At 40.7% G+C, this 24,477-nt stretch overlaps 1 protein-coding gene across 1 annotated transcript; it reads left to right on the top strand.

The window, feature by feature from the left end:
* Positions 1-447: 447 nt before the first annotated feature.
* morc3a (MORC family CW-type zinc finger 3a) lies at positions 448-19,496 on the top strand. The gene is made up of 18 exons (XM_085373849.1): positions 448-498; positions 7,081-7,153; positions 7,623-7,755; positions 8,794-9,020; positions 10,074-10,230; positions 10,865-11,012; positions 12,964-13,098; positions 13,193-13,312; positions 13,412-13,509; positions 13,625-13,732; positions 13,823-13,951; positions 14,415-14,489; positions 14,594-14,633; positions 15,818-15,929; positions 16,010-16,121; positions 16,207-17,299; positions 18,139-18,329; positions 18,436-19,496. The coding sequence occupies exons 1-18, from the start codon at positions 460-462 to the stop codon at positions 18,584-18,586; spliced, it is 3,141 nt and encodes a 1,046-aa protein (XP_085229975.1). The 5' UTR covers positions 448-459; the 3' UTR covers positions 18,587-19,496.
* The last annotated feature ends 4,981 nt before the right edge of the window (positions 19,497-24,477 follow it).

Genomic DNA, 24,477 nt, shown 5'->3' with positions numbered 1-24,477 from the left:
TGCCCCTACATTATAACCAATCCAGATATTTTGCGTCATTGAAATATCCTTATAGAACTATGTTATATTTGTTAAAATCTCTGCCACCCTGTTGGCCACATCCCCCAGTTTAAATACGAATAATCCCCTTTTTCTCACTTGCACTTTTCATCACTTGCACTGGCACAACAACACTGGCACGTGTATCACATTCCGTAACACTAAAATTAATTTCAAGGTACGTCACTGTCGGCACGCTTTTATTTTGGAACGTCAAGCCGGAAGTGTTCCAGACAGCGTGCAATGCACAAATAAACCCTTACATATGAGGTATGGATATTGATATTAACATAAAACATAAGCAAGGGCGATTTTAATTAACTTAAAAGTTCTCTGTTTAATTTTTGTGTAACTCGAGTGTTTTGGCCGACCGGATGCTTGGACCTAACCCCGCCCACAGCAATCGGTCTACAGAGAAAGATGGCGACGCAGATGGACCATGGTGTTCCGTTAAGCACGGTGAGAGGAGTTTACTTATTTGTTTGGGGAGTTTTGTCCTATTTATTGGTGGACTAAATGTGTGAACAATTGAAACAACAGTAAGAATCTGCGTCTGGGTTCAGTGAGGTTAATTCAGTCCATACAGCACACCCGCTGTGGTCAAAGCTGTATTGGCTGTTGGTACCGAGGTCTGTGGGACTCCCATGTAGTTACCAGTCAGTTTATATTTACAACTGCTGTTAACTGCTGTCATCGTTAACAGCAGTATTGATTACTCAGAAATTAGGTCCGGTTGCGCTGTGAATTCAGGCTAGTGGATAAGTTTCGTTTTCCTGACTCACGGCTGGTTTTACAGCCCACTAACATACTGGTTACAATGGCCTGTCTCGTCTTGTTCCAGGTCGACACAGAGCCAGGACCAGTGTATTCTCTATATCTATATTTGGTAGGAGGTTAAATGGCTTTTGCATAAGATTTAATGCACTTGTATAATGTTTTCCCTCTATTCAAAGGAGCTTGCAAAGAAAAGCGTCTGGACTTCTTTAAGTTGCTTGAAGACGTTTCACCTCTCATCCGAGAAGCTTCTTCAGTTCTAAGGTCAAATGGTGGAGAGTCCCAGATATAAACCTAGTGGGAGTAACCCCCCACAGAGGGACAAAAGGACCCCCTGATGATCCTCTAATCGCCTGAGCCAAGGTGTGAAACTGGGTGTGGGTCCCAATCAGCCAGAGTTTCGGGTGAGTTCATTGTGAAACCTGGCACCACCTTATCATGCGAATTCCTGAGGTCAGATGGCCCAGGATGTGAGTGGGCGTTAAGGCGTCTGGGAAGGGATCTCAAAACTGGATTATAGATGGCAGAGAGTTGGTGTCGTAAACCACCACCATGCACTGTACAGCATACACCAACTTAACAATGTGGTGTATGCTGTACAGTGCAGCGAGGAATGCTCAGACCTCTAGATTGGAGAGACCAAACAGCCACTTCACAAGCGCATGGCACAACACAGAAGAGCCACCTCCACAGGACAAGACTCAGCAGTCCATCTGCATCTTAAGGATAAAGGACACTCTTTCGAGGATGCCAATGTTCACATTTTGGACAGAGAGGACAGATGGTTCGAAAGAGGAGTGAAAGAAGCCATCTATGTCCACTGTGAGCGACCATCTTTGAACAGAGGCGGGGGTTTACGACACCAACTCTCTGCCATCTATAATCCAGTTTTGAGATCCCTTCCCAGACGCCTTAACGCCCACTCACATCCTGGGCCATCTGACCTCAGGAATTCGCATGATAAGGTGGTGCCAGGTTTCACAATGAACTCACCCGAAACTCTGGCTGATTGGGACCCACACCCAGTTTCACACCGTGGCTCAGGCGATTAGAGGATCATCAGGGGGTCCTTTTGTCCCTCTGTGGGGGGTTACTCCCACTAGGTTTATATCTGGGACTCTCCACCATTTGACCTTAGAACTGAAGAAGCTTCTCGGATGAGAGGTGAAACGTCTTCAAGCAACTTAAAGAAGTCCAGACGCTTTTCTTTGCAAGCTCCTTTGACTACGAATACCTGGATGACTGAGAACCTTCACAGACATTTTCCCTCTATTCACCCTCTTAAAGTCTTCCCCTGTTTGTTTATTACTCTGTAGTAAGTAGGCCTGCCACAAACGATTATTTTGATAGTCGACTAGTCACCGATTATTTTTGCGATTAGTCGACTAATCAGATCATGCATCCATTGGACGTAAAACGTACAGCTTATTGCACCAGCACGCATCTGCTTTTATATCATTAGCTTACAGCTTGAAGTGTTTAAGGTGCTAACTAAAAATAAAGACAAGATGATAGTTTATTGAATTTAAATGAAATTTGCAGGTTGTTTCGGTGGACTTTATTAAACTCAGCCGTCTGCTCCTTGCTATATAAAATACAACGGGACACCGGAGTATATTCTCGAGCATCTCACACTTCTGATAATCAGTTGTCTGCTTGACATTTATTCAGCTGTGTGAAAACTTTAACTTTAATCTCAGCCAAACCGATTTACTCCGGAACAAATAAAACACTGAAAAAAGCCAAACAATAACACTTTTAAGTTATCTAAGTGACTTATATATCATGTTTAACCTGAGTAGCGAAAGACGGTGGTGGGTTTGAAAACGATTTGACGAGAGTCCGGTGTTCTCACGGGCTCTAGTGAGGCTTGAACCCCGGCTAGCTATCGAGCTGGTGGGTAACAGACGTCTCCGAAAACGTCGGAGCGCTTTTGCAAATATGTGATGTCTTGATAAACTGAGCAGATATTTGAGGTTTACACAGTTACATTCTCGCCTGAACATATGTTAAACATTTATTTTGTGACCCAGAAAGAATAATAAGAGTAATATTAAAACTAACTAGTAGAGCTGGGCCATATTATACCGTTCATGGTAATACCGGTATAATGTTAGGCAACGATAGGAAAATGAAATATCGCGATAGAATGGGAGGAAAACACGCATGCGCAGTGCCTTTGTTTTCATACGCACATGGCCGATTGTTGAGTGAAACAGATGAACCAGAATTGGTTTGTAAAAATGGTGCAACTTCAGTCATGTGGAACTGGTTTGGTGTTTGTCCGTCAGATACACGACAAAGCACATTTTTTTTTGCAGAACATGCAAGCAGCCGTTGTTATTGTCGTATTTGTCGGACTAAGATGCTCTTAAATCTGGGAGTAATCTGGGTCCTAAACTCTGTATTCTTCTGGTCAAACGAACACTGCAGCATCACTGAGAGTTAAAAACTGTCTAAATTCTTTCATCTTTAATAAAACGATCAGCATTGCTGCTTTACCAGGTGTAACTATGAAGTTTAACTTCCAGGCATCCATGAAAACAAAATTTATTACATTTAACGGAGTTAGAAGTTAGCAGGAAGCTAGCGGAAGTTAGCTCGCTAGTTTTGCTAGTCACCTAAGCATGATATAGCATGTTCTGACTGAGAGATTTCTGAAAAAATTCAAACGTACAGCTCTGCTATCACTTCCAACATAAATGAAGACAGGAAACTAAACAGCAGTGACGTTTGTAGGGTTACTGAAGTTGGGCTAGGTGGTATATAATGATGTGCTACGTGATCGCTAGCGACACAGCTATGTTAGCATAACATAAACAGTGAAGCTGGAGGACTAACACTAACACTTTTCCACTTGTAAAAGTTAACGTTAAGGTTCCTGATAGTTAGAGACAAATGCAATCGCATGGCAGGATGCTGTAAACGAACCAAACTTCAGTCAGGAGAACAACTGAGATAATCCATCCACAATACGAGGTTAGTCATTAATGTACTGCAACAACATGGGAATAGAGCAGCTGCCAGAGAATTCAACATTAATGAATCAATGGTACAGAAGTGGAGCAAGCAAGAAGAATGAGTTTAATAAAGTTTGATTTATCTGACTTCTTTGTTTCGCTTAATGTGCCTTATAATCCCGTGCACCTTATGGTCCGAAAAATACGTACTGCACACTGCAGTTTAATGTTGCAAAGCACCTCTTTTTAACTTCAGTGGATATTATACATGGTTATGCTCAGGATATGTCAGCCCATTTCTACTGGAAATGCCTTTTGGTTAAACTTTCAGCAAGGAATTTGCATTTGTACTGTTACATTTTTATAAAGCTTTAACGTACATAAAAACCAGCTTCTTGTTTAAGTGAAAATAAATGGAAGGTTGTCTTTTTGCGCTAGTAATGTTGTGGAGTTGTATTTTGTCTCGCATCAGTTATATCGTCAGTTATATCGTTATCGCAAATTTTCAAATATATATCGTGATAAATATTTTTGGCCATATTGCCCTGCTCTACTAACTAGCTGCCGCCATTGTTGGAAACTAAATTGGGCTGCGCTATGAATTCTGGGACACAGCTTCTTCTTCAGGGTTTAACGGCAGCTGGCATCCTTGTACATGCAGTGCTGCCATCTTCTGTTTCAGTCCGTTATTACACTCTTAAATCCTACTACTTATTCCTGCGTCTTTTGGGATCTTACAAAGCTTCAAACGACGCGTCGACTATTAAATTAGTTGTCGACGATTTTGATAGTCGACGTAATTGTGACTAGACGACTAGTCGTGGCAGCCTTAGTAGTAAGTGTGTCCCTCGTGTTATCACACTTGTGAAAGCAAAACAAGGGATTAAAGTTGTTTAGGTCACGTTTGTTTGACTGCGGAGCTTCTTTGCATATGTCTGTGAAGGTTCTCAGTCATCCAGGTCAGAGTCATTTCAGTCAGTGTGTGTCCACACATTCAGACAGAAACTGGTTCATCCCAAAGACAGAACTCCTAAACACAAACTTAACAACGTAGTATAGGCTGTACAGTGTAGGGGGGAATGCTCAGACCTCTACATTGGACAGACCGAACAGTCACTTCATAAAAGCATGGCACAACATAGAAGAGCCACCTAGACAGGACAAGACTTGGCTGTCCTTCTACATCTAAAGGACAAAGGTCACTCCTTCGAGGACACCAATGTTCACATTTTGGACAGAGAAGACAGATGGTTTGAAAGAGGAGTGAAAGAAGCCATCTATGCCAACTGTGAGCGACCATCTTTGAACAGAGGCAGTGGTTTATGAAACCAACTGTCTGCCATATGATAGGGTGGGGGTAGATTTCACAATGAGCTGATGTGGGCTGATTTTTAGTTAAACCCATTTTCACGCCTTGGCTCATGTGATTAGGTAGATCATTAAGGGGTCCGGTGTCCCTCTTGGGGGGACACTCCCATAGGGCTTAAATCTGGAGCTCTCCAACATTTGACTCTAGAACTGAAGAAGCTTCTCAGATGACAGGTGAAATGTCTTCAAGCAACTTAAAGAAGTCCAGGCGCTTTTCTTTCCAAGCTCCTTAGACAGTTTCTTTGCATAATTTCCACCTACTTGAATTGATTCTGTTTATGACCAAATAAATATCAGCTTTCTAAGTGTTGAACAGTTACGATATAGATCTGTTATACCAGACATTGTCATCTGTAGTCTTGGCTGAAGCTCTGCAGTGGTGGAGAAAAAAATGACAATACCAAGCAATAAGGTAAACAAATGTAACACATTAAAAACAATATGCAAAGATGCACAGTGAACTCATTGCCATGTTCAAGAAACCAGTTTGAGATGATCTGAGCTTTGTGATATGTTACGTTATCCTGCCAGAAGCAGCTATCAGACAATGGGTACACTGTAGTCATGAGGGGATGAACATGGCCAGCAACAGTATTCAGTTATGTTGTAAGGTTTAAACGGTTCTCAGTTGGTAGTTTCCCACACACCATTACACTGTTACCACCACCCTGAACTTTTGATACAAGGCATGTTGTTTTCTGACCTGACCATTACACCAGCAAGCAGAGACTCATTAGAACAAGCAACATTTTTCCATTCTGCTGTTGGGTTAATTTGAGCAAACTGGAGCCTCAGTTTGCATGTTCTTAGCTGAGGGGAGTGCCACCCAGTGTGGTCTTCAGCCCATCTGCTTCAAAGTTCGTGTGGTTAGTAACATATGGCCAGGTGATGCTCTCCTCCAGCTACAGGACTGTTTTAATCTGACAAACTGGTCCATTTTTAAACAGCAGGATCTGGAGACCTTCAATCACTCTGTCCTTTTCTACATTAACTGCCGTGTAGAAAATGTGACAGTGACAAAAACTTAACTGAAAACCTTGGATGACAAGTAAAATCCAGGCTCTGATCAGAACTCGTCACTTAACCTTCGTGCTGAGGGTCATTTCCTTGTGCAACCTGCCAGTGCCAACCAGAGGATGGGTATTAAACAGGCAAAGGAGGCTTATAAGAAGAGGATCGAGGGCTTCCTCACTGATAACAACCCCCAGCCAGGTGTGGAGCGGCATCCCAATCTCTCACCAACTAGAAAGGCCAGAGCCCCCAACTGCCGACAGCAGCCTCAAACTCGCAGAGGACCTCAACACCTTCTTTAGAAGGGTGCTCAACCTCTCCCTGACTCATGCCACCATTCCCACCAATCTGAAGGTCTCCACTATCATTCCGATCTCAATGACTACAGACCTGTAGCCCTCACGTCTGTAGTCATGAAGTTTTTGGAGCAGATACTGTCTCAGCACATCAGAGACTGTCTACCACCCTTCCTTCACCCGCACCAGTTTGCTTACAGAGCAAATCCTTCACTCACCTTTTTTTCTCATTCTGATGTTTGGTTTGAACTTCAGCAGGTTGTTTTGACCATGCTGAATTACTGCCATGTGATTAGCTGATTCAGTTTTTGTGTTAATAAGAATTTACACAAACATTTTTATCTGGATTTCCTGTGCTGTTGCTACATGTGGGGAAACCCTTCCCCTTACTGTTCTTCCCTATTACAAGTCTGATCTCTTCTGCAAAGATTTGCATGTATTTTCACTAAATTGACCAGTGCAGCGCTGAACTGACCAGGTTTTGGTTTCAAAATTACATCAAACCTTTGTTTTAAACATGGAGCATATTTTCCATGCAGTAAAAATAAATAAAGTCAGTAAAGCCCCTTTGTTGTGGTGGATGTGATATAAAATGCAACTAATTTGTGAAATTGAATTTGTTTCACTTGTAGCTTTCGCCCAAGTTTCTGCACAGCAACTCCACCAGCCACACCTGGCCCTTCAGCGCTATAGCTGAACTGATTGGTGAGTCACTGTGATCTCATTGTATTTCGAGGTTGGTTTCTATTTCACTTCCAATTCTGAGAACAACAGCTGTAACGACACAGACAGATGATTATATAACAAAGTCAAATATTTACTTGATTGAACTGTATGTCTTGTTTCATGTTAAAAAAAAATACAATAAATAACAATAATATGTAATATAATAGTGAAGATATATATATATAGTGAAGATATATATATAGTGAAGATATATATATATATAGTGAAGATATATATATATATAGTGAAGATATATATATATATATATATATCTTCACTATATTTCTGCACGAATCTAACTTTATGAGTCTGTTTAATATGTACACTGTATGTAGCAGAAAAATAGGTCCTCTGTTAAAAAAAGTAGTCTCTCCCTGCTGCTCATCTACACTGTAATTCTGGCGTTCATATTTGGATTTTAAATGCTCCCTAAAACTGTTTTTGACAGACAATGCCTACGACCCAGACGTCAGTGCCAAACAGTTCTGGATTGATAAAACTGTGGTCAAAGGAGAAGAATGCCTCAGCTTCATGGATAATGGAAATGGGCTGGACAATAAAACAATGCATAAGATGCTCAGGTACAGATGCAACTACGGTGTCATTTTTTGAAACTTGTGGAAAGTCAGATTTCAGAAGATTGAAATCTTTGTAAAACCTTGAGATTTTAACATAAATTCATGGAGTGTGTGGTTTGCAGAATTTTATGGTGTCATTGTGCCATCATTGGGTGTCGTATTGAAGAAATTAAAAGTGTATTGTACAGCTCTCACCATGCCTTTTCATATCATGTGTTACTCGATATGGTCTCTTGTAGTGACGCGCGAATCATGAACGAATCGTTCAATACTCGAGAATCACTTTACTGACTCATGAATCATGATTCACAAGCTCAACTGACTCACTGACTCATCCCTGTTGCTGTTAGCAGCAATGTATCTAGCTTATAATTAAAATTGTGGAGAAAAACACAACATCCAGTATCTTAACAAAAAAAAATTCTGCTCTGAACTGGAAGGAAAAACCCTGAGTAGAAGCTCACATCAAGAAAATAGCTCCTCGGTTCACAGTAGCTTCGCTCTGCTAACATGCTAACAGCACATTTGAGCTACTCACCCCCTCCCTCCTGTGCTGAATCATAGAGCGAACGAATCACTCACTCACTCACCTACCTCCTCCCTCCTGGCTCACAGCTTCTTCTTCTTCTTGGTTGGCAACCAATGTTAAGGCGCATTACAAATTTGGTGCTAACAATGAAGGTTAAGGTCAAATGCTTAGCCAACCTAGGTGCTCATGTCTTCCGAGGCCTAGTATGTTGTTGTGAAGATTGAAGCCATGATAAATTGTGCGTAAGATAGCATTTGAACTGATTTCCACATTTGGTGTGACCTTGACCTTGATCATGACCATATTAAATTAAATCAAAAATTAAATCACCTAGAGATGCTTTTGGTACCTGCCATCAGACAAAAGTTAAACATGATATCTTGAAAACTGTGGATGCTAGACTGCTAACAGACAGTCAGACAAATGGAACTGATTGCATACTGCTTCCCTTCAGAGGGAGAATTATGGTTTGCAAAACTGGTAAAAAAAAATTTGCATTTTCTCTCCTTCAGCTTCGGATACAGTGACAAGATGCCCCTGAACGGTAAAGATCCAATTGGAATCTATGGCAATGGCTTCAAGTCTGGCTCCATGCGTCTTGGCAAAGATGCTATTGTCTTCTCCAAGTCGAAGAGGAGCTTATGCGTGGGGATGCTCTCCCAGACTTACCTGGAAAAGATTGGTGCAGATCAAATAATTGTACCTATTGTTTCCTTTGAAGAGAGCGACTCCAAGAACTATATCCTTTATCTAATGAAATATTATACATCAACTATGTATTCATTACTCCAGGATCAAATTAAGTCAGCTGAAAAAGAACAGGAGCAATCCAGAGATCTCAGAGAGAAAAAAGGGAGAAAAAAGAGATTCCTTTAAAAAAAAACATAAATAAATCAGAGACTAGATAAAAGGTGTGATAACAAAGTCCTGCAACTTTGCTAAAACAAAAATTTTATAACTCTGATTTCATCTTTTCTTACACCTCTGAAGTGCTTCCAGTCTTGCTGTTGTATTTATTTTATTTAGATCTGTGGTTGTCCTGTTCTACTGGTTTACAAGTGAGGTCTGTAGAAAAGCAAAGACTTGACCAGGACTATTGTTGTTGGAGTTTTTATCTCCATGTTTAAAGGGTTGTGCACTGTGAATTGTTCCCAAGAGTCAGACTATTAAAGCAGAGGTCCGGTAGTGTCTGATAGAAAAGAATTCAGGAGAAATAATCAGAGAATAATCATGCCTGGCACCGTGCACCAGCACTTTATGCATAATTCAGTAGCTTGTAGAAACACGTGTCTTGATGCACGCTCAGTCATCCAGGTAAGTAGATCCCAAAAGGTTGATTCTGTTCTGGACGTAGCGTTTTCAGAGGGAGAAATGTGTTGCAGAAACATCTTTAGCAGCAATAACACAAAGTAATTGTTTTCTGTATAGTTCTGATACTGTGTGAAGTTACCTGAAATCTTCAAACGGGCCAAATCTTCTGCTTTTTTAGAAGTGTTCAAACATGTCAATCATCATTTAATCAAATTCATTCGATTAGCAGCACCTCATCATGAACAAACCTTCTTCTTCACATGATTGTATGAGTGGAGTCGGGCTAAATGTTATCAAGTAGGATTTGATTTATTTGAAGAATGGAGTAGGAGAAAATCTGAACTGAGCTACAAACCTAGCATGTGAGATGTGCTAGGTTTGTAGCTGTAAATGTCATTGAGAAGGGTATTTTTTTGTCATCTTTTGTCATAAGTCATACTTCCCTTTTTCCTTTGTTTTCCGTCCTTAACTTCTCCTTTACTCTGTGTAAGAGAGGACCAGAAATCCAGTCTACAGGCCATTCTGCAGTATTCCCCTTTCAGCACACAAGAAGAGCTACTCTCAGAGATTCATGCAATTAGTTTGCCGGGATCCACGTCGAAAACTGGCACACGGATCATCATCTGGAACCTCCGCAGGTCTGTCTGTGGTCCACACAGGAATAAAGGGTCATATGTGATTTCAGAGGCTATGCTGTTGCAATTAAAGCCTGCTAGTTAAAGCCTCTCATTACTGGATCATTACTATCATCATTCCTACAAGAATCAAATCACCATCTTTCTTGTTTGCCTGATAAAAAGATGATAGTTTACAGATCTGGAAGCTTTCTTTGCACGACAAAGAGGGCAAATTAACTGGATGTCAACTGCACACCATTTGTTGAAATGCACTCCATACCATTACATTTACCTCAAGGATGTTGCATCCATGATTTCCAAAAAGAAAATTCTTCTGATTTTCATACCAATAGTAGTTCAAAACATGCACGCCTTAATGACTCAGTTAATTGGTTTTTCTCTATACCTAAACTGTTAACCACTTATTCACACTGCTTTTTAGAGCGAGGTAAATGCCTTCCCAACTCAGTATTTAGTCTTTTGCAATCCTTCCTTTCAATTTGTTTCACATTTTCCAGAGGGTTCTAACTTTTTGTAAACATAGTTCTAAGAAATATTGCATGACAAAGTCCTCCCTCTCTGCACTTATATTCTAACTGTCTTTTGCACTAATAACCAATAACATAAACTGTGTCTTGTTTTGTTTTTTTGTCAGGACATCTACTGGAACAACAGAGTTTGATTTTGAGAAGGATCGGTACGACATCCGAATTCCATCTGAGGTTTACAGTGCAGAGAATGACACTAATCAGCGTCCAGACAAGATCACGTCACACATCCCTGAGAGCATGTACTCGCTTCGGGTAAGCAGCATAAATGCGCATGCCCTGAAATAAACCATTAGCACTTGGTGCTAAAAGAGAAAGCCTCTTTGTCCTCAACATAATTATGCATCCAAAAATGAGAGTGCAACAGCTTTAGATGCTAATCACAGTTCAGTCCAGTGGGCAACTTCTGGTTAGATCCACAGGTTCAGCTTTTTTTTGACAGTGACACAATTTTTGTAAGTTTACCTCTGTGCACCTACACAGTAAAATTAAACAGCAGAGGGATTTGTGGGATTAAACAAAAGCTTTGCATTAACTGTTAAAGAATTGCAGCCATTTGTATACAGTCCCCCATCTGAGTCCCCAGGCTCAGATTAATATATTTTTGAAGCAGAGAGTATAGCCTTGCATACTTCCACAGTTCATCCTGGTACTTCTATCAGCAGTCACTTCACCAGTAAACAGTAGTGGCTCGTTTTCACTGGCAGCCATACATGCCCATGACATAACTCCACCATGTTTCAGAGAGGATGGGTTATGCTTCAGGCAGGGTTCGTACAGGTGAAAATACTTGAATATAGTCTTTTCAAGGTTTGAAAAGCGCTTGAATTTCAGATGTGATGCTTAAACGTGCTTGAAACTGTATTTCATTCACCACAAATAACTATCTGACCGAATAGTTTTCTTATCAGATAGAGAAATAAAATAAGTGTTTGATGGAAAATGACACTGAGTCACATGACAGGTGAGTCCTAGTAAATCATTTTTGAGTATGTGTAAATAAAATATGCTAATTTTGGAAACTTTTATTATTATTTTGCCAGCTATCAACCTTGCTGAAGAAATGACTGAAATGCACTGCGCTTTACTTAGTTCCTATGGACCCCAAAGCGCTTCACACTACATTCAGTCATTCACACACTGGTGCTGGCAAGCTACATTGTAGCCACAGCCGCCCTGGGGCGCACTGACAGAGGCGAGGCTGCCGGACACTGGTGCCACCAGGCCCTCTGACCACCACCAGTAGGCAACGGGTGAAGTGTCTTGCCCAAGGACACAATGACACAAGACTGTCAGAGCCGGGGCTCGAACCGACAACCTTCCGATTACAAGGCGAACTGCCAACTCCTGAGCCACGATCGCCCCAGTAGTTAGTTATGGCATAGTGATTTATGAAATATGCTGTAAAATTGGCTAACATTACTTAGCAGTAGCAGTAATGTGAGTTACTTCACTCAAGTGAAAGCTTTAAGCGTTAGTCTGATACCTAACTTTTACTAAATAATGGTAAAAAGAGTGACTGATCCTCATGGGCACAAAGAATAGCCACTTTTTTATGCTACCGAAGTCCCGGGCCTTTCATTAAAAATCTGTTTATTGTGAGCACCTACACATTAAACAACTTAAAAATTATAATTGGCTTCAAGCTCACATTGAGGCCTGTGTGGCACTGAGACAAATTTGAGTGTTTTAATATAATAATGTTTCATGAATGTTAGGCTGCCTGTTTATGAACAATACGTTATAATTCTACATAATTATATCACAGATGATAGGTAGATGCTTGTGCATTCTTAAAGTATTATATGTTGAATTGAACTGAGTATGTCATCTGTTCAAAGCCTCTCCCAGTCAGTGCTGTTCTCCATGCCTGTTTTACTGTACATGATGTTATTGGCACAAACACTTTAAAGGTGATTATAAAAGATAAAAAGATTTTTTAAAAATCTATGAATGCATGGATCCCTCTCTCTCTCTCTCTCTCTCATATATATATATATATATATATATATATATATATATATATAAGGAAAACACTTTATAAGCTGAAAAATTACAGGCAGATATTGCATTAAGGAGGTCTGTAAAATAGTCACTCTTAATCATGGTTTTTAGAGATTTCCCCCAATTTATGAGCTCCACCCTGTTTTCTTTTTCACGATTCTTCTGATTGTATAAGTAAAATGACATCTGTGGGTGGGTGTAGGCATTTTCCAGCATTCTGTACCTGAAGCCTCGAATGCAGATCATAGTTCGGGGTCAAAAGGTGAAATCTCAGCTCATCGCCAAGAGCCTGGCCTGGATCAGAAAGGATCACTATAAGCCTACTTTCCTAGTACCGGTATCCTTTTTACACAGCTTTTCTACAACTGTATAATTTTGGTGATATGTTTATTCTGCTGTTTTTTTTGCGTTTTCCTTAAATTGTATGCTAGACCCAAAGAATTCCTATTACTTTTGGGTATAACACCAAAAGCAAAGACCAGTGTGGCATAATGATGTATCACAAGAACCGGCTCATTAAAGCTTACGAACGTGTCGGCTGTCAGCTTAAGGTCAGTTTCTGCTGTTTAAGTGAGTTTTTCTTTAATCACGTGTTTTAACATGTAGAATGATGTAGATGTTATCATTTGCTAAAATGTTGCTTCCTACAGGCCAACAACAACGGTGTTGGAGTCATTGGGGTCATAGAATGTAACTTTTTGGATCCCACTCACAACAAACAGAGTTTTATGGAGAATGACAAGTACAGGTAATAGCATTCCTGATTACATTTATCACCTCGAAGGCTCGATTGAGGTCATAATGAGGTTTGGGTGGGTGAGGCACAGTCTGATGTCTGTCTGATGCAAACTTTCTTGGCACAGGAAAACCATGAATAATTTGGGGATTAAATTGGAGGAGTACTGGAAAGAGATACGCTACAGAAAGACGAAAGAAAATCCAAATAGCACCATACTACCAGAAGATATCAAGTTAGTACACTTCGCAGCGACTGGCATCAGGTTTTCATTCATTCAAATTTGTGTTTGCATATGTGTTTAACCATGCCGGTTTGTCTTTAGGAAGCGACCAGATCAAAACTGGGCGCAGTGTGATAGCTGTCTGCAGTGGCGTAAACTTCCTGATGGCATTGACATCAACAAGCTGCCAGAGAAATGGTTCTGCCAAATGAACCCTGATCCTCAGTTCAGGTAATTGGATTTTTGGCAGTTTACCATGATTCTGTTCCAGAAAGCAGGTTCAACAATCTCTGAGTCCATTACCAAAACTAACCATCGGTTTTGATTCCAACAAGGCCTGATCAGAGTTATTTCCATCAACTCTGAGTGTGTTTACTCAGAGTTAAACATATAAGTGAATAGTAGAAATAAAGCCTTCATCAATGGTGCTTTGATACCAGTATGGCCACGGCAAATACCATGGCAAAGGGCAAATAAAAAGTCGACCCCCATTTTATTCCAGTGTTTGAGGAACCTAAATTTGCTGGTAATTATTACATGGTTATGTCACTACCTCCTTATATGGTGACACTGGTTTTTCTGAATGGACAAACACACACAGATGAATCAGGAAAGAAAATCTTTATCTACTTATGGGAGGGGGACTAGCACTGGTTACCAGTCTTTTCACTTCAGTTCTCAATTGCACTTACAGGAGCTGCCAGGTAGCCGAGGAAAAAGAAGACTCTGATGATGATCAGCCTTCGTATCGCAAGACCTACAAACAGCAGTGAGTCACAGTGACAGAAGTTTAAATTAATATTTATACAGAAATCTAAACGAAAATCTTAACTGATCATAAAAGAGGTGACCTGTGTGATTTATTTGTTACAGGGAGAGAGAGGAAAAGAAACAGGAGAAGGAAAGACAGATGGTAAGGATGCGTCATTTTCTGTAAATCGTTTTTCTTTTTTTTCTGCTGCAAGGGCACCTGCAGTGCCTTACTATGACTTTGAGGGATTTTGTCATTTTAATTATTTGTGATCCTGTGCGCATTTGTGGAGTATTGAACCCATGAAGAACAGTTGCCTCTGTCTAAACTTGCCAAACAAAATGAGGCTCTCGGAGAGCGGCAGGGAGACCTGGAACGGCGGCTGCATCAAACAGTGTTTCCCATTTATCACTTTGGAGGCCAGCAGCAATGTGCTATTGATAGAATCATCATATTAGACTAAACAAATCTAAACTTAGCACAAACTCTAATTATATATTTGTTTGGTCTATCATTATTACTATTATTAGTAGTAGTAGTAGTAGTATCATATTATTGTTGTTATTATTATTATTATTATTATTATTATCTAGGCCAGTGTTATAGGGCAGCTTCAAGCTGGTGTTCTGCAAAAAACTAAACCTAGCACCTCTTCCAAATTGAGGGCCGGTTTCCATATAATGGGGGATTTCACAGGTAAGCCACGAAGTAGGCATCCCAAGAAGATAACACCACAAGAACTCCACTTTTCCTCAGGAACTCTAGACAGGCTTCTACAGATTTAAAGTCACGGTTTGCAAGCTGATATGGCCGACAGCTTTCTACCCAGGCAGAGTGCACATAGCCAATCTCCAGTCTCACTGGGCTGCCAACAAGCCTGCCAAGAAGACTGTGGTTCACCATCAGGCCTTTTTGTGCCCATGTGCACTGGAACTTGAACATGTGAAAGTGTGGAGAAGATGCAGAGAACGATATGTTGATTGCAGCACTGATTGGGTAAGAACTTTTGGAGGTGGAGGCAGTGTGGTAGTATGAGGCGGCATCTCCCTCACTGGAAAAAATGGCTCATCAGTGCAGAGAGATGACGAGATAAAACCAGTAGCAATCCCATATCTCCGCAGTCTCGCACCGAACCATTCCTGACCTCAAACCGACTGAACAGTTGTGGGATCAACTTGGGCTTAAATGGTACCATTTAAGGGAACGGTGTAAGATTTATTGCCAAGAAAAATTGTTACAACAAAAAAATAATCAGCCAAATACAAGATTCTTTACTTTTTGTGCTAAATTTAGATTCAGTTTAGTCTAATATGATGATTAATGTTCAGTCTTTTTTTTATTGACAGATTGTCCACCAATCCCCTTCCACTCCCACTACTTTGAGGAGCTGTTCATTACAAGAGGGCGCTACAAGGCCTGAATCCTCACCGCTGACGTCTTCCACCATTTCTCCAGCTGGTTAGAAATTTTTCTCTTTGAGTGTGAGTGGGGAAAAACACTTTGAGAAATTAAAATGTATTTGTATTCTTTCTCTTTAGCCTACAGCCCTTCTCGTAATGATGGTTTTCCAGTTATTACTAGTGTATGCTCATTGTCAGCAGGCGCATTGTCAGCAGGCACATTGTCAGCAGGCGCATTGTCAACCCTGAGGTATGGTTTTGTGTTGTTTGGCAGCTTAAATATGTGTTTTGGGACAGTAACATTGGGCGTTAACTCTGTTTTTTGTGCTCTGCAGAGTAAAAAGGAAACTGCCTGTTACTCCACAGAACACACCAAAAAGATCTCGGATAAATGGCTTCCACAGGAGCACCTCGGAAACAGCCCCATCAGTAGATGTGACCCCACTGAGCTCTCCTTCTGTGAATGTCGATAGTAATACTGATGATACCGACGATGAAATTGTCATCTTGGAGACTGCTAGCACCCCCAAGCCAAAACAGAACCTCTACGATTTAAATAAAGTGAAGAAAGAGGAAGAGCAAAGTGACAATAATGTCAGCATGCTGTTGGAGTGTAGCGATGATGCTGCTGTGGATGTCCCCTCAGACACGAATGCTGCAGGAGCAAGCTCTGCAGGGTCTGCAGCTGTGGAAACCAGTTCCTCCCCAGCGCCCCTTCCACAGCTGTCAAGCGCCACTACCCAGACAGAAGCACCTATTGTGAAGCAAGAAGGCGAGGACCAAAAGCAAGATGATTTTAATAAGGGTGGTAAAGAACAGACCTCAAATATGGATAACTGCAACGTTCAGCAAAGAAAATTTAAGCAGGAGAGCAGTGGAGACAGTCAGAGTGAACATCAGGGACAGAAGACCTTGCAGAATGGTGTGAACCATGATCTAGAAAGGGAAGGAAGTCCTAGACCTTCCTGTTCAAATATCGGTGACAACAAATATAGTCCACTTACCTACCCCAATATCTCTGAGGTACAGCAACAACAAGACCAGCTGCTTGAGCTCATGCAGGAGACCGCTCAGGAGAGAGACTCTTTAAAAGAACAGGTCCAGAAACTTACCTCACAAGTGAAAGACCTGGAGAAAAAACTGAAGGAGATGGCACCGGTCAGCGTAAAGAAGGAGTGTTGTCACCAAGCCAGCCAGACAGAAGAAACAGGATGGCAGACGGACTACAAAAGTCTGTTCGAGAAGGCCAAACAGAAAGTCAGTGAACTGATTAAAGAGAAGGAGGCTTTAATAGCAGCATCTGATACCAAGGCCAATCTGAGTGCTGACAAAAATGTGGAAAACGATGATGAGATCGCACTGCAAGTTGACGCTCTAGTCCGGAAACTGGATCAAAGAACGAAGGAGACAGAAGAGCTGCGCTCACGGGTCAGTGACACTGTGTAGGGCTGTCTTTGTTTAAAGAAAATAGTAAAAGTGATGACAAAAAGCTTTTCTCACATTCAGTTGAAATAATTTGAGTCTTAAACGCACTGAACTAAACAAGCTTTTTGCCTCTGCCTAGCTTATGCTTCTGGTAGCGCTGATGTAGGAACGTGCATGTCACTCCGTCTGTAAACACAAAGTTGGAAATGGTCATGTCAAATTTGACCTGTATAGAGGTCAAATAGATTGATCTGAAGGTCATTATAACATACCATAATAGACCCATTTCTGTAATATACTTACATATCTATACTATTGCTAATATATATTGTAATATATCTATATCACTAAAGCACTTCTGGATGGATGCAAACTGCATTTCGTTGCCCTGTACCTGTGCATGTGCAATGACAATAAAGTTTAATTCTAATTCTAATTCTAATTCTAAATGATGGTATACAGAGCTGTTACAACTATGATTCTTACTGCTAATGTTTGTATTGGCAACATACTGTTTAGGGAACAGTATGTAAAAGTAAATACTCCTCAGCGCTGCCCTGGGGGAGGTTTGCACTTACTGAGTGCTTCTTGTTAATCCTTATATTTATTTATCTATTTATTTATTTAACATCTGGCAGCAGCTGGCCGATGTTGTCATGTGCCTTAATTGGTGTTCTGATAAAAGCACATGCTATGAGGTATACCTTACATCTACTTGTCAATCCAACTGTATAAGGGAAAATATCCCAAATTGCCCACTGTTATGCACTTTTTAAATATATTTCTCCTTTCGTTTGATTGATATTGACCTTCGTACCTACCCTCTCCCTCTGCACCACCAGCTGGACCTTGTGGAGGAGCACAAGGCAAACCTGGCAGCCCAGTGTGAAGAGCTCCAGTTAAGCTTAGAGCACCAAAGGGAAAAAGCACAAAGTCTTCCAACAACCAGTGAATCTTCAATTCAGACACATCCAGAGGAGGAAGGAGGGGCAGCTGTTTCTGGCACACATTCAAACTCAGATGCATCCAGAAGGTTGGACTGCTGGGAGATCACTCCTCGTGGTTTTGATGTAGCCCTCTTTGATAAAGCAATTTATGAAAGCAGCCTCACTGTTTTTCTCCTTTCTGTTTCCCCTTAGTTTGGTAGAGCTTCGGCAGAACGTCGGGCGCCTTCTACTCTCCCACGTGCCTGCGCTGGACCTGGCACAAGTGAATTTCGAGTGTAATGTAATTGATGAAATCCTAGACCAGTTTCTCACTAATAACAATTCTGACACAACAAATGATTAAACAAAAGTCGTCACATCCTGGATTTAACTAGCGCTCCGCCTGTAAATGTTTCATAAGGAGACCCGTGAGTGGGATATTAACTTAATTTAAGGTATGTTACAGATGCTTACGGATTTTTATTTTTAGGTTACTTTAACTAGCTTTTTGGGGTTTTTATGAAACAGAAACGAACAGCTGTAGATATTAATTGCTCCCAAGTTTCTCAAGAAAATCAAGGAAGTAGCAGTTTGTCAGTAGTCTTGCCAGCTATTAATACTTTTGTGTTTGATTTTTCTCTTGTTTTTGTTTTAAATAATAGGTTGCACATTTTGTATTATCATGTCTTACCAAATATATTTTTATATTGCCTATTTATATTTGTTGATTACTGCTCTGCGGCGAGGTGTGGTTTGTGGCTTAGCTGCAGGGGAGGGGTGGCCGGCACAGCTCAGGTCCATTACGGTAACCATGACTTCCCTATTTAAGTAACTGTCCGGTCCCAAAAGAGGGGTGGGAGGTTTGGAGAGGAGAGGAAAGCGCACAGCCATACAGGTGTATATATGTGTGTGTGTGGCTGTGTAGGAGCAAAATAAAAATGAGTTTGTCAAAACAACCTGCAAAGGCATCAGGTCCTTATGTCATAAGCTCTATAAGACTTTGGTAGTCTTCTCAAAATCACAACACAAGTCTGCCACAGAAGTTTGTCATCGCTGCAAGCGGTTTCATTATAATAATGAGGTGTGTGATGTGGGGCACAAGGAGCAAGGTCTTCAGTTTTGGTTGATTGTTTCAAACTCAAATGTTTTGGCAGCGTAGGTGGCAATTAAGGCATTAACCTTAGGCACCCTGGTTTTACATTTCACTTTTGGGCAATAATTCAAGTTTCACTTTGGTAAAGAGCTCAGTCTGACCAGTGGCCGCAGCATGAACTTCCAGGTCTGAATATACTGATGAATTAAACTGGATCATTTTGTTTTAAAAACATCTGTTTTGTATTTCAAAATATTTTTTGAAGCGACTCTCAGGTGATGAAATAACCAGCGTGGGAGTCGCATTTCCATTTTCCACGACATTTTACAGAAAAAAAAGAAAAGCATCAACCACACGGTTTTACATGTTGTACTTTAACCTGCATATCACAGGCTTGGAAACAATGGGGTTTTTTTCTAAAATGTCCTCGATTTTCAACTTTAATCCTCGGGATTTAACTAAAATCCTCATTGCAAAACTGTTAGCGGTTTTATTTTCTTTAAGTTAACTTGACTTAAATGTTTCACAGTTGCAGTGCACTGCTGCTAACTCTGATATTTAAAAATTAAATATTCTGTCAATAACAACCACAGTAATAAAAGTTTGTTCTACCTATTTTTTAATAAATAATTTTAAATAATGGTCTAATTGCTGTTTTTGACATTGTCATCGTGATTTTTACTATGATAATTAATGATGTGAAAATCTGATATCATTACTGCCCTTTTTCTTTGAACATTGTCTGTTTTTCTAGTACTTGTATCTCACTATTTACAAATTAATTTTTATTAAGCCACTGTTACGGATTCAAATATTGGGGATGGATACAAGAGGAAAAACCAAAATAACAACACTGGTCCGGCCGGGTTGAGTCAAACGATGATTTTAATGATCACACGCGTGGGAGATGGACACCGTACGCAGACAGCATCAGATCTCAAAATGGTGGAGCATTGCTCAAACTCTTATAGCCTCTGGTGCCTCCACCTATTCATAAAAGCCTAAACATTCACATTCTTTCTCTCACACAGTGCCTAAGCTACGACCTTGGCTCCCTGTTTATCTGCTCCTGCTGAGATGGGGCAGAAAACTCCAGTATGTTCTGTTCTCTTCTAATCAGACAAATAAGGCGATGACTTTCTGCGAACAGTATTTCTTATAACTCAGCAGTATAATGCATCATAAAACAATATCATTCATTCACAATAAATCAGCAGTCTAATGTAATGCGAATCAATTTAACAAATGCAATAGTTATCAGCTTCTTCTAATTCAGGAGAATAATGCAAACTAAAACTACATAATAATTCACAATCTTTAATTAGGGGTCTAACATGGCATAAAATAATATTATAATCCCACACTCCCCCTGTTGAGCTCTTTAGAATAAAGAGCTCACCTACACCCTGTAATCCAGTGTGACCGGGTTCATTTCTTCTCACTCCTGAGGTCCTTTGTCCCCCTGTTGGGCGAACCATATGTGAGATGACCTCTGTGTTTGCGCAGTTCAGATGCAAGAAAAACTATTATTACAACAGTAGCAGGTACAGATGACACTCCCCAGTTCTCCCACAGCTTTATTTTGGTGCTACCTTATACCCTTCAGATGTACTCAGACTAGAACCTCTGTCTGAGGAGCTTTTAGCCTTTATTTTATTGCTGCAGCTACCAGTGTCTTCCAGTTGGGTGATCCTCTGCTCTTCTTTCTTCAACCTCAGGGGTTAGACAACCCTTCAGTCGTTGCACAGATCAGGGGATTATTCTGCCCCGATTTCAAACAACGATCTGTGTATCCTCGGGTCCTGTGTGTCCTGTGTATCCCCCAGAAAAAGGAACAGGAACGTGTCCCCCTTTTGACCAAGAGCCTCTTGAACCTCGCTGGTCTGGTGTTCCTGGATTTCCGCCAACCCCTTCATGGTTATTGCTGTGTTTATGGGATCCATCCTTTGAGGTGACTAATCGGAGCCCAAAATGCCATGACACTTGAACCCAGTTGGTGTCTCGGCAGTCACCGTGTCTGTCTCTGCTGCGAGGGATCCTCGTATATCTGTGACCTCGTCTGGTGTCTGTTCCTTCCTCTGTAAGAGACAGAAAACCAAAACACCTCTCTTCCTAGCTCTAATAATCTAATGTTGTTATCTACTGATCTTCTGGCGATTCAGAATTGGTTTAGAACAGGGCTGCCCAATCCCAGTCCTCGAGAGCTACTATCCTGCAGCTTTTAGATGCATCCCTACTCCAACACAGCTGAATCAAATGGTTTGATTACCTCTTCAGCATGCCATCGTGTTTGGCAAAGGCCTGATAACAAGCCATTCAATTGATTCGGGTGTGTGGGAACAAGGATGCATCTAAAAGCTGCAGGACGGTAGCTCTCGAGGACCGGGATTGGGCACCCCTGGTTTAGAATATTCAGAATGTCCCAGGGACTCATTCCAATCATATCCTATGTGTGTGTAAGCGTGTTTGCATTTAGCCCTCTGCACTCAAGGCATTTCCTACACTTTATCAGTCCGGACCATCACGCCGAACGAAGCTTATGACCTTCAAAAGACCGAGTGCCAACTCATTACCGTATAAGCACATTTGCAAGGTGTGTCTGAAAATTATTAAAACCACTCATTTTAACAAAAGACATCAAAAACAAATTAGCCATTTTTAATTCTAACATCTGCCCCCCGTTTTCACAAAAATCATGTGTTTCCTTCTGCCTACCGTCCCACGGTTTCCTCTCCAGTGTGGTACTCAGCTTCTCATGAACACAGGCATTTTATCTTCTAAACGCTATTCAGTTCATTCCAATGATTAACGCTTAAACATGGAAATAATGATTTATGCTTCTCACTGATTCTCTAAAAAAGTCCGGAAACCTTTTGGGTCACTATTAGCTTAAGCTTTACTATACCTAAGTTATTAAAACACAAATGAAGTCATAAAAATGTTCATATAACCCTTGTTTGATGTTAAAACTCAACTTCCCCCCTTGTTTGACACATTCCCATGTGTCAAATCAACGGAGCTAGAAAATTAAAAAAAAAGGTTAGTGACCTCATATCTTAGAAAGCATGAGACCTTCTCCTATCCAGTGTCGTTGCTCCAGTCCTGTCATCCGGTGCCAGGGAATGAAGTCAATTTAATTGTCATGTTAGATCTGTTCAACTCCTGGCTCCGCCCAGAGCCTGCGTCCGCAGAATTGCCATGAAACAAAACCTGTATTAATATGAACTTCACTGGAATATGAACTTGTTGACACAGCAAAGGAACATTCTCTCCTTCTCGAGGACAGGCACTGACTCCCACTTATCTCCTGGAGCCAACTGTCCCTTATGGAGACACAACATTGCAGCTTCAAGGTTTTGCAGATTGTTAAGTTGATCTGTGTGTAATGCTCTGAATCAGGTATGTAAAATTAAATGAATGTTGTTTAATCAACTGCCACTACTTAAAACTTAGCAAAAGATATAACTGAATAAAAGATCACAAAGAAAAGCATGACATCGGTGTTATGTAAGCGCGTGCGGCCTTCTATGCTCGAAGTCACTCCAGTCCATAGATCAGCCAAACATCGCGCTGACTGTAGCTTTTAACCCTTATTAACTTGAGCACAACTCTATAATGAGCAACAAACTGCAATATGTATAAAGATGATCATGGTTACACCTGCAATGAAAGATCATATGATTATCCTGACACCTGTAAATAGAAGATTAACCTGAGGTTATAACAATCACTGTAATACAAATGTTAATGTAATGTCAGTAGCTTCAAGCAATGTTTAACGCAATGCTTGTTATATGATTCTGATGTAACGATAATGCTGATGCTGAAATAATAGTAAAACACCCCCTTTTATCCCGTTAATAAACTTCACACATAAACGTTTATAAATGCCTCTTTTAAATTATATTTCCCCCTGTCTTTCCCTTACTGACCACAGCAGGGGAAGCTTTGTTTTGATTCAGCCATGAATCCAGCTCACCTGATTCATCACTGAGCCCCACCGTCACTGGCATCTGACAGAGTGGCGCTGCATACTTGTCCTTTAATGTCACTATTTCCAATCTGTTAATTAGAGTGCTTAAACATGAAGTCCACAACAAGTCAATACAGCTGTAAATGTGGCCAATTATCAATCTATTACCAATCAATAATGAAAAATAGCTTTTATTTTATGCATGCTTTTAGTCAACCACTCACCCAGAGGATCTCCAATCCCAGAAAATTCCTTCTCCTTATTTAATGAGTCCGTCCTCCTTCCATGCCCTGGTAACTGGTCCATCCAGAGCCATATCATCTTGAAATATACACACAACAAGCCAAACCACACCTTGGTCACACCAACCCTTTTCCGCCCTGAAGATGTCCAACGCCATCTTAGTCTGGAACAGGCTTTTAACAGTTTTGCAATTTTCATTAGTTTTTATTTTTATTTAGTTTCGACTTCAGATTTTTGAATTTATATCAGTTTTAATTAGTTTTTATCAATTGTTGGCTAGTTTAGTTTAGTTTCTATTTTTTTTTGTTGAAAATCCTTAGTTTCAGTTTAGTTCCGATTAGTTTCAGTTATATTTTTAGTTGTGTTTGCAAAAATTAAGTGTAACAAAATCTCAGTTTCATCATCAGTCATGCTCTTCTGCTTATCCTTGGGTATTGAGACTATTAACTCTTGCAGCACCAGGTTTTCGTAATTTTGGTTCAAGTCAATTGATAAACTTTTTGAAGGCAATTGACTCACACAGTTATGTAGATGTCCCCGTCCTGTTGTCTCGGGATGCATCACGCTGCCTTGCATGGAGTTAGCTTCTGTTTCTGGGGATGAGGGTTGAGTGTGCTCCCTTACCTTTTCAAGGTAAGCTGGGTTAGCCTTCTTGTGTGACCTTTTCAAGTGCACTTTAAGGTTTGTGGGATTTTTTCCCTTTATAAATGTCCCTCATAATTTGTCTCTTTCCACTACAAGACACTTGCTTTATCCAAAACACAGTCATATTCAAAGTAATCCCAAATTGGACTCTGGCGCTTTCTCCCGACTTTTCCTGACATGATTCTGCGCGTGGACGGAGCAGCAACACAGACGACTCGACTAACGTGCTGCCACCTGCTGGCATAATGAGACGGCAAGAAAAAATCTGGAAACTAAACTTCATTTTCACCCTTGACTATTG

The sequence above is a fragment of the Diplotaxodon limnothrissa genome, linkage group LG16 (assembly GCF_057381915.1).
Source record: "Diplotaxodon limnothrissa isolate DT_005_m linkage group LG16, D_limnothrissa_male_GT1.1, whole genome shotgun sequence".
In the NCBI taxonomy this organism is placed as follows: domain Eukaryota; kingdom Metazoa; phylum Chordata; class Actinopteri; order Cichliformes; family Cichlidae; genus Diplotaxodon; species Diplotaxodon limnothrissa.
The sequence above is the reverse complement of the archived record's forward strand: the minus strand, read 5'-3'. Positions and strand labels throughout refer to the sequence as shown.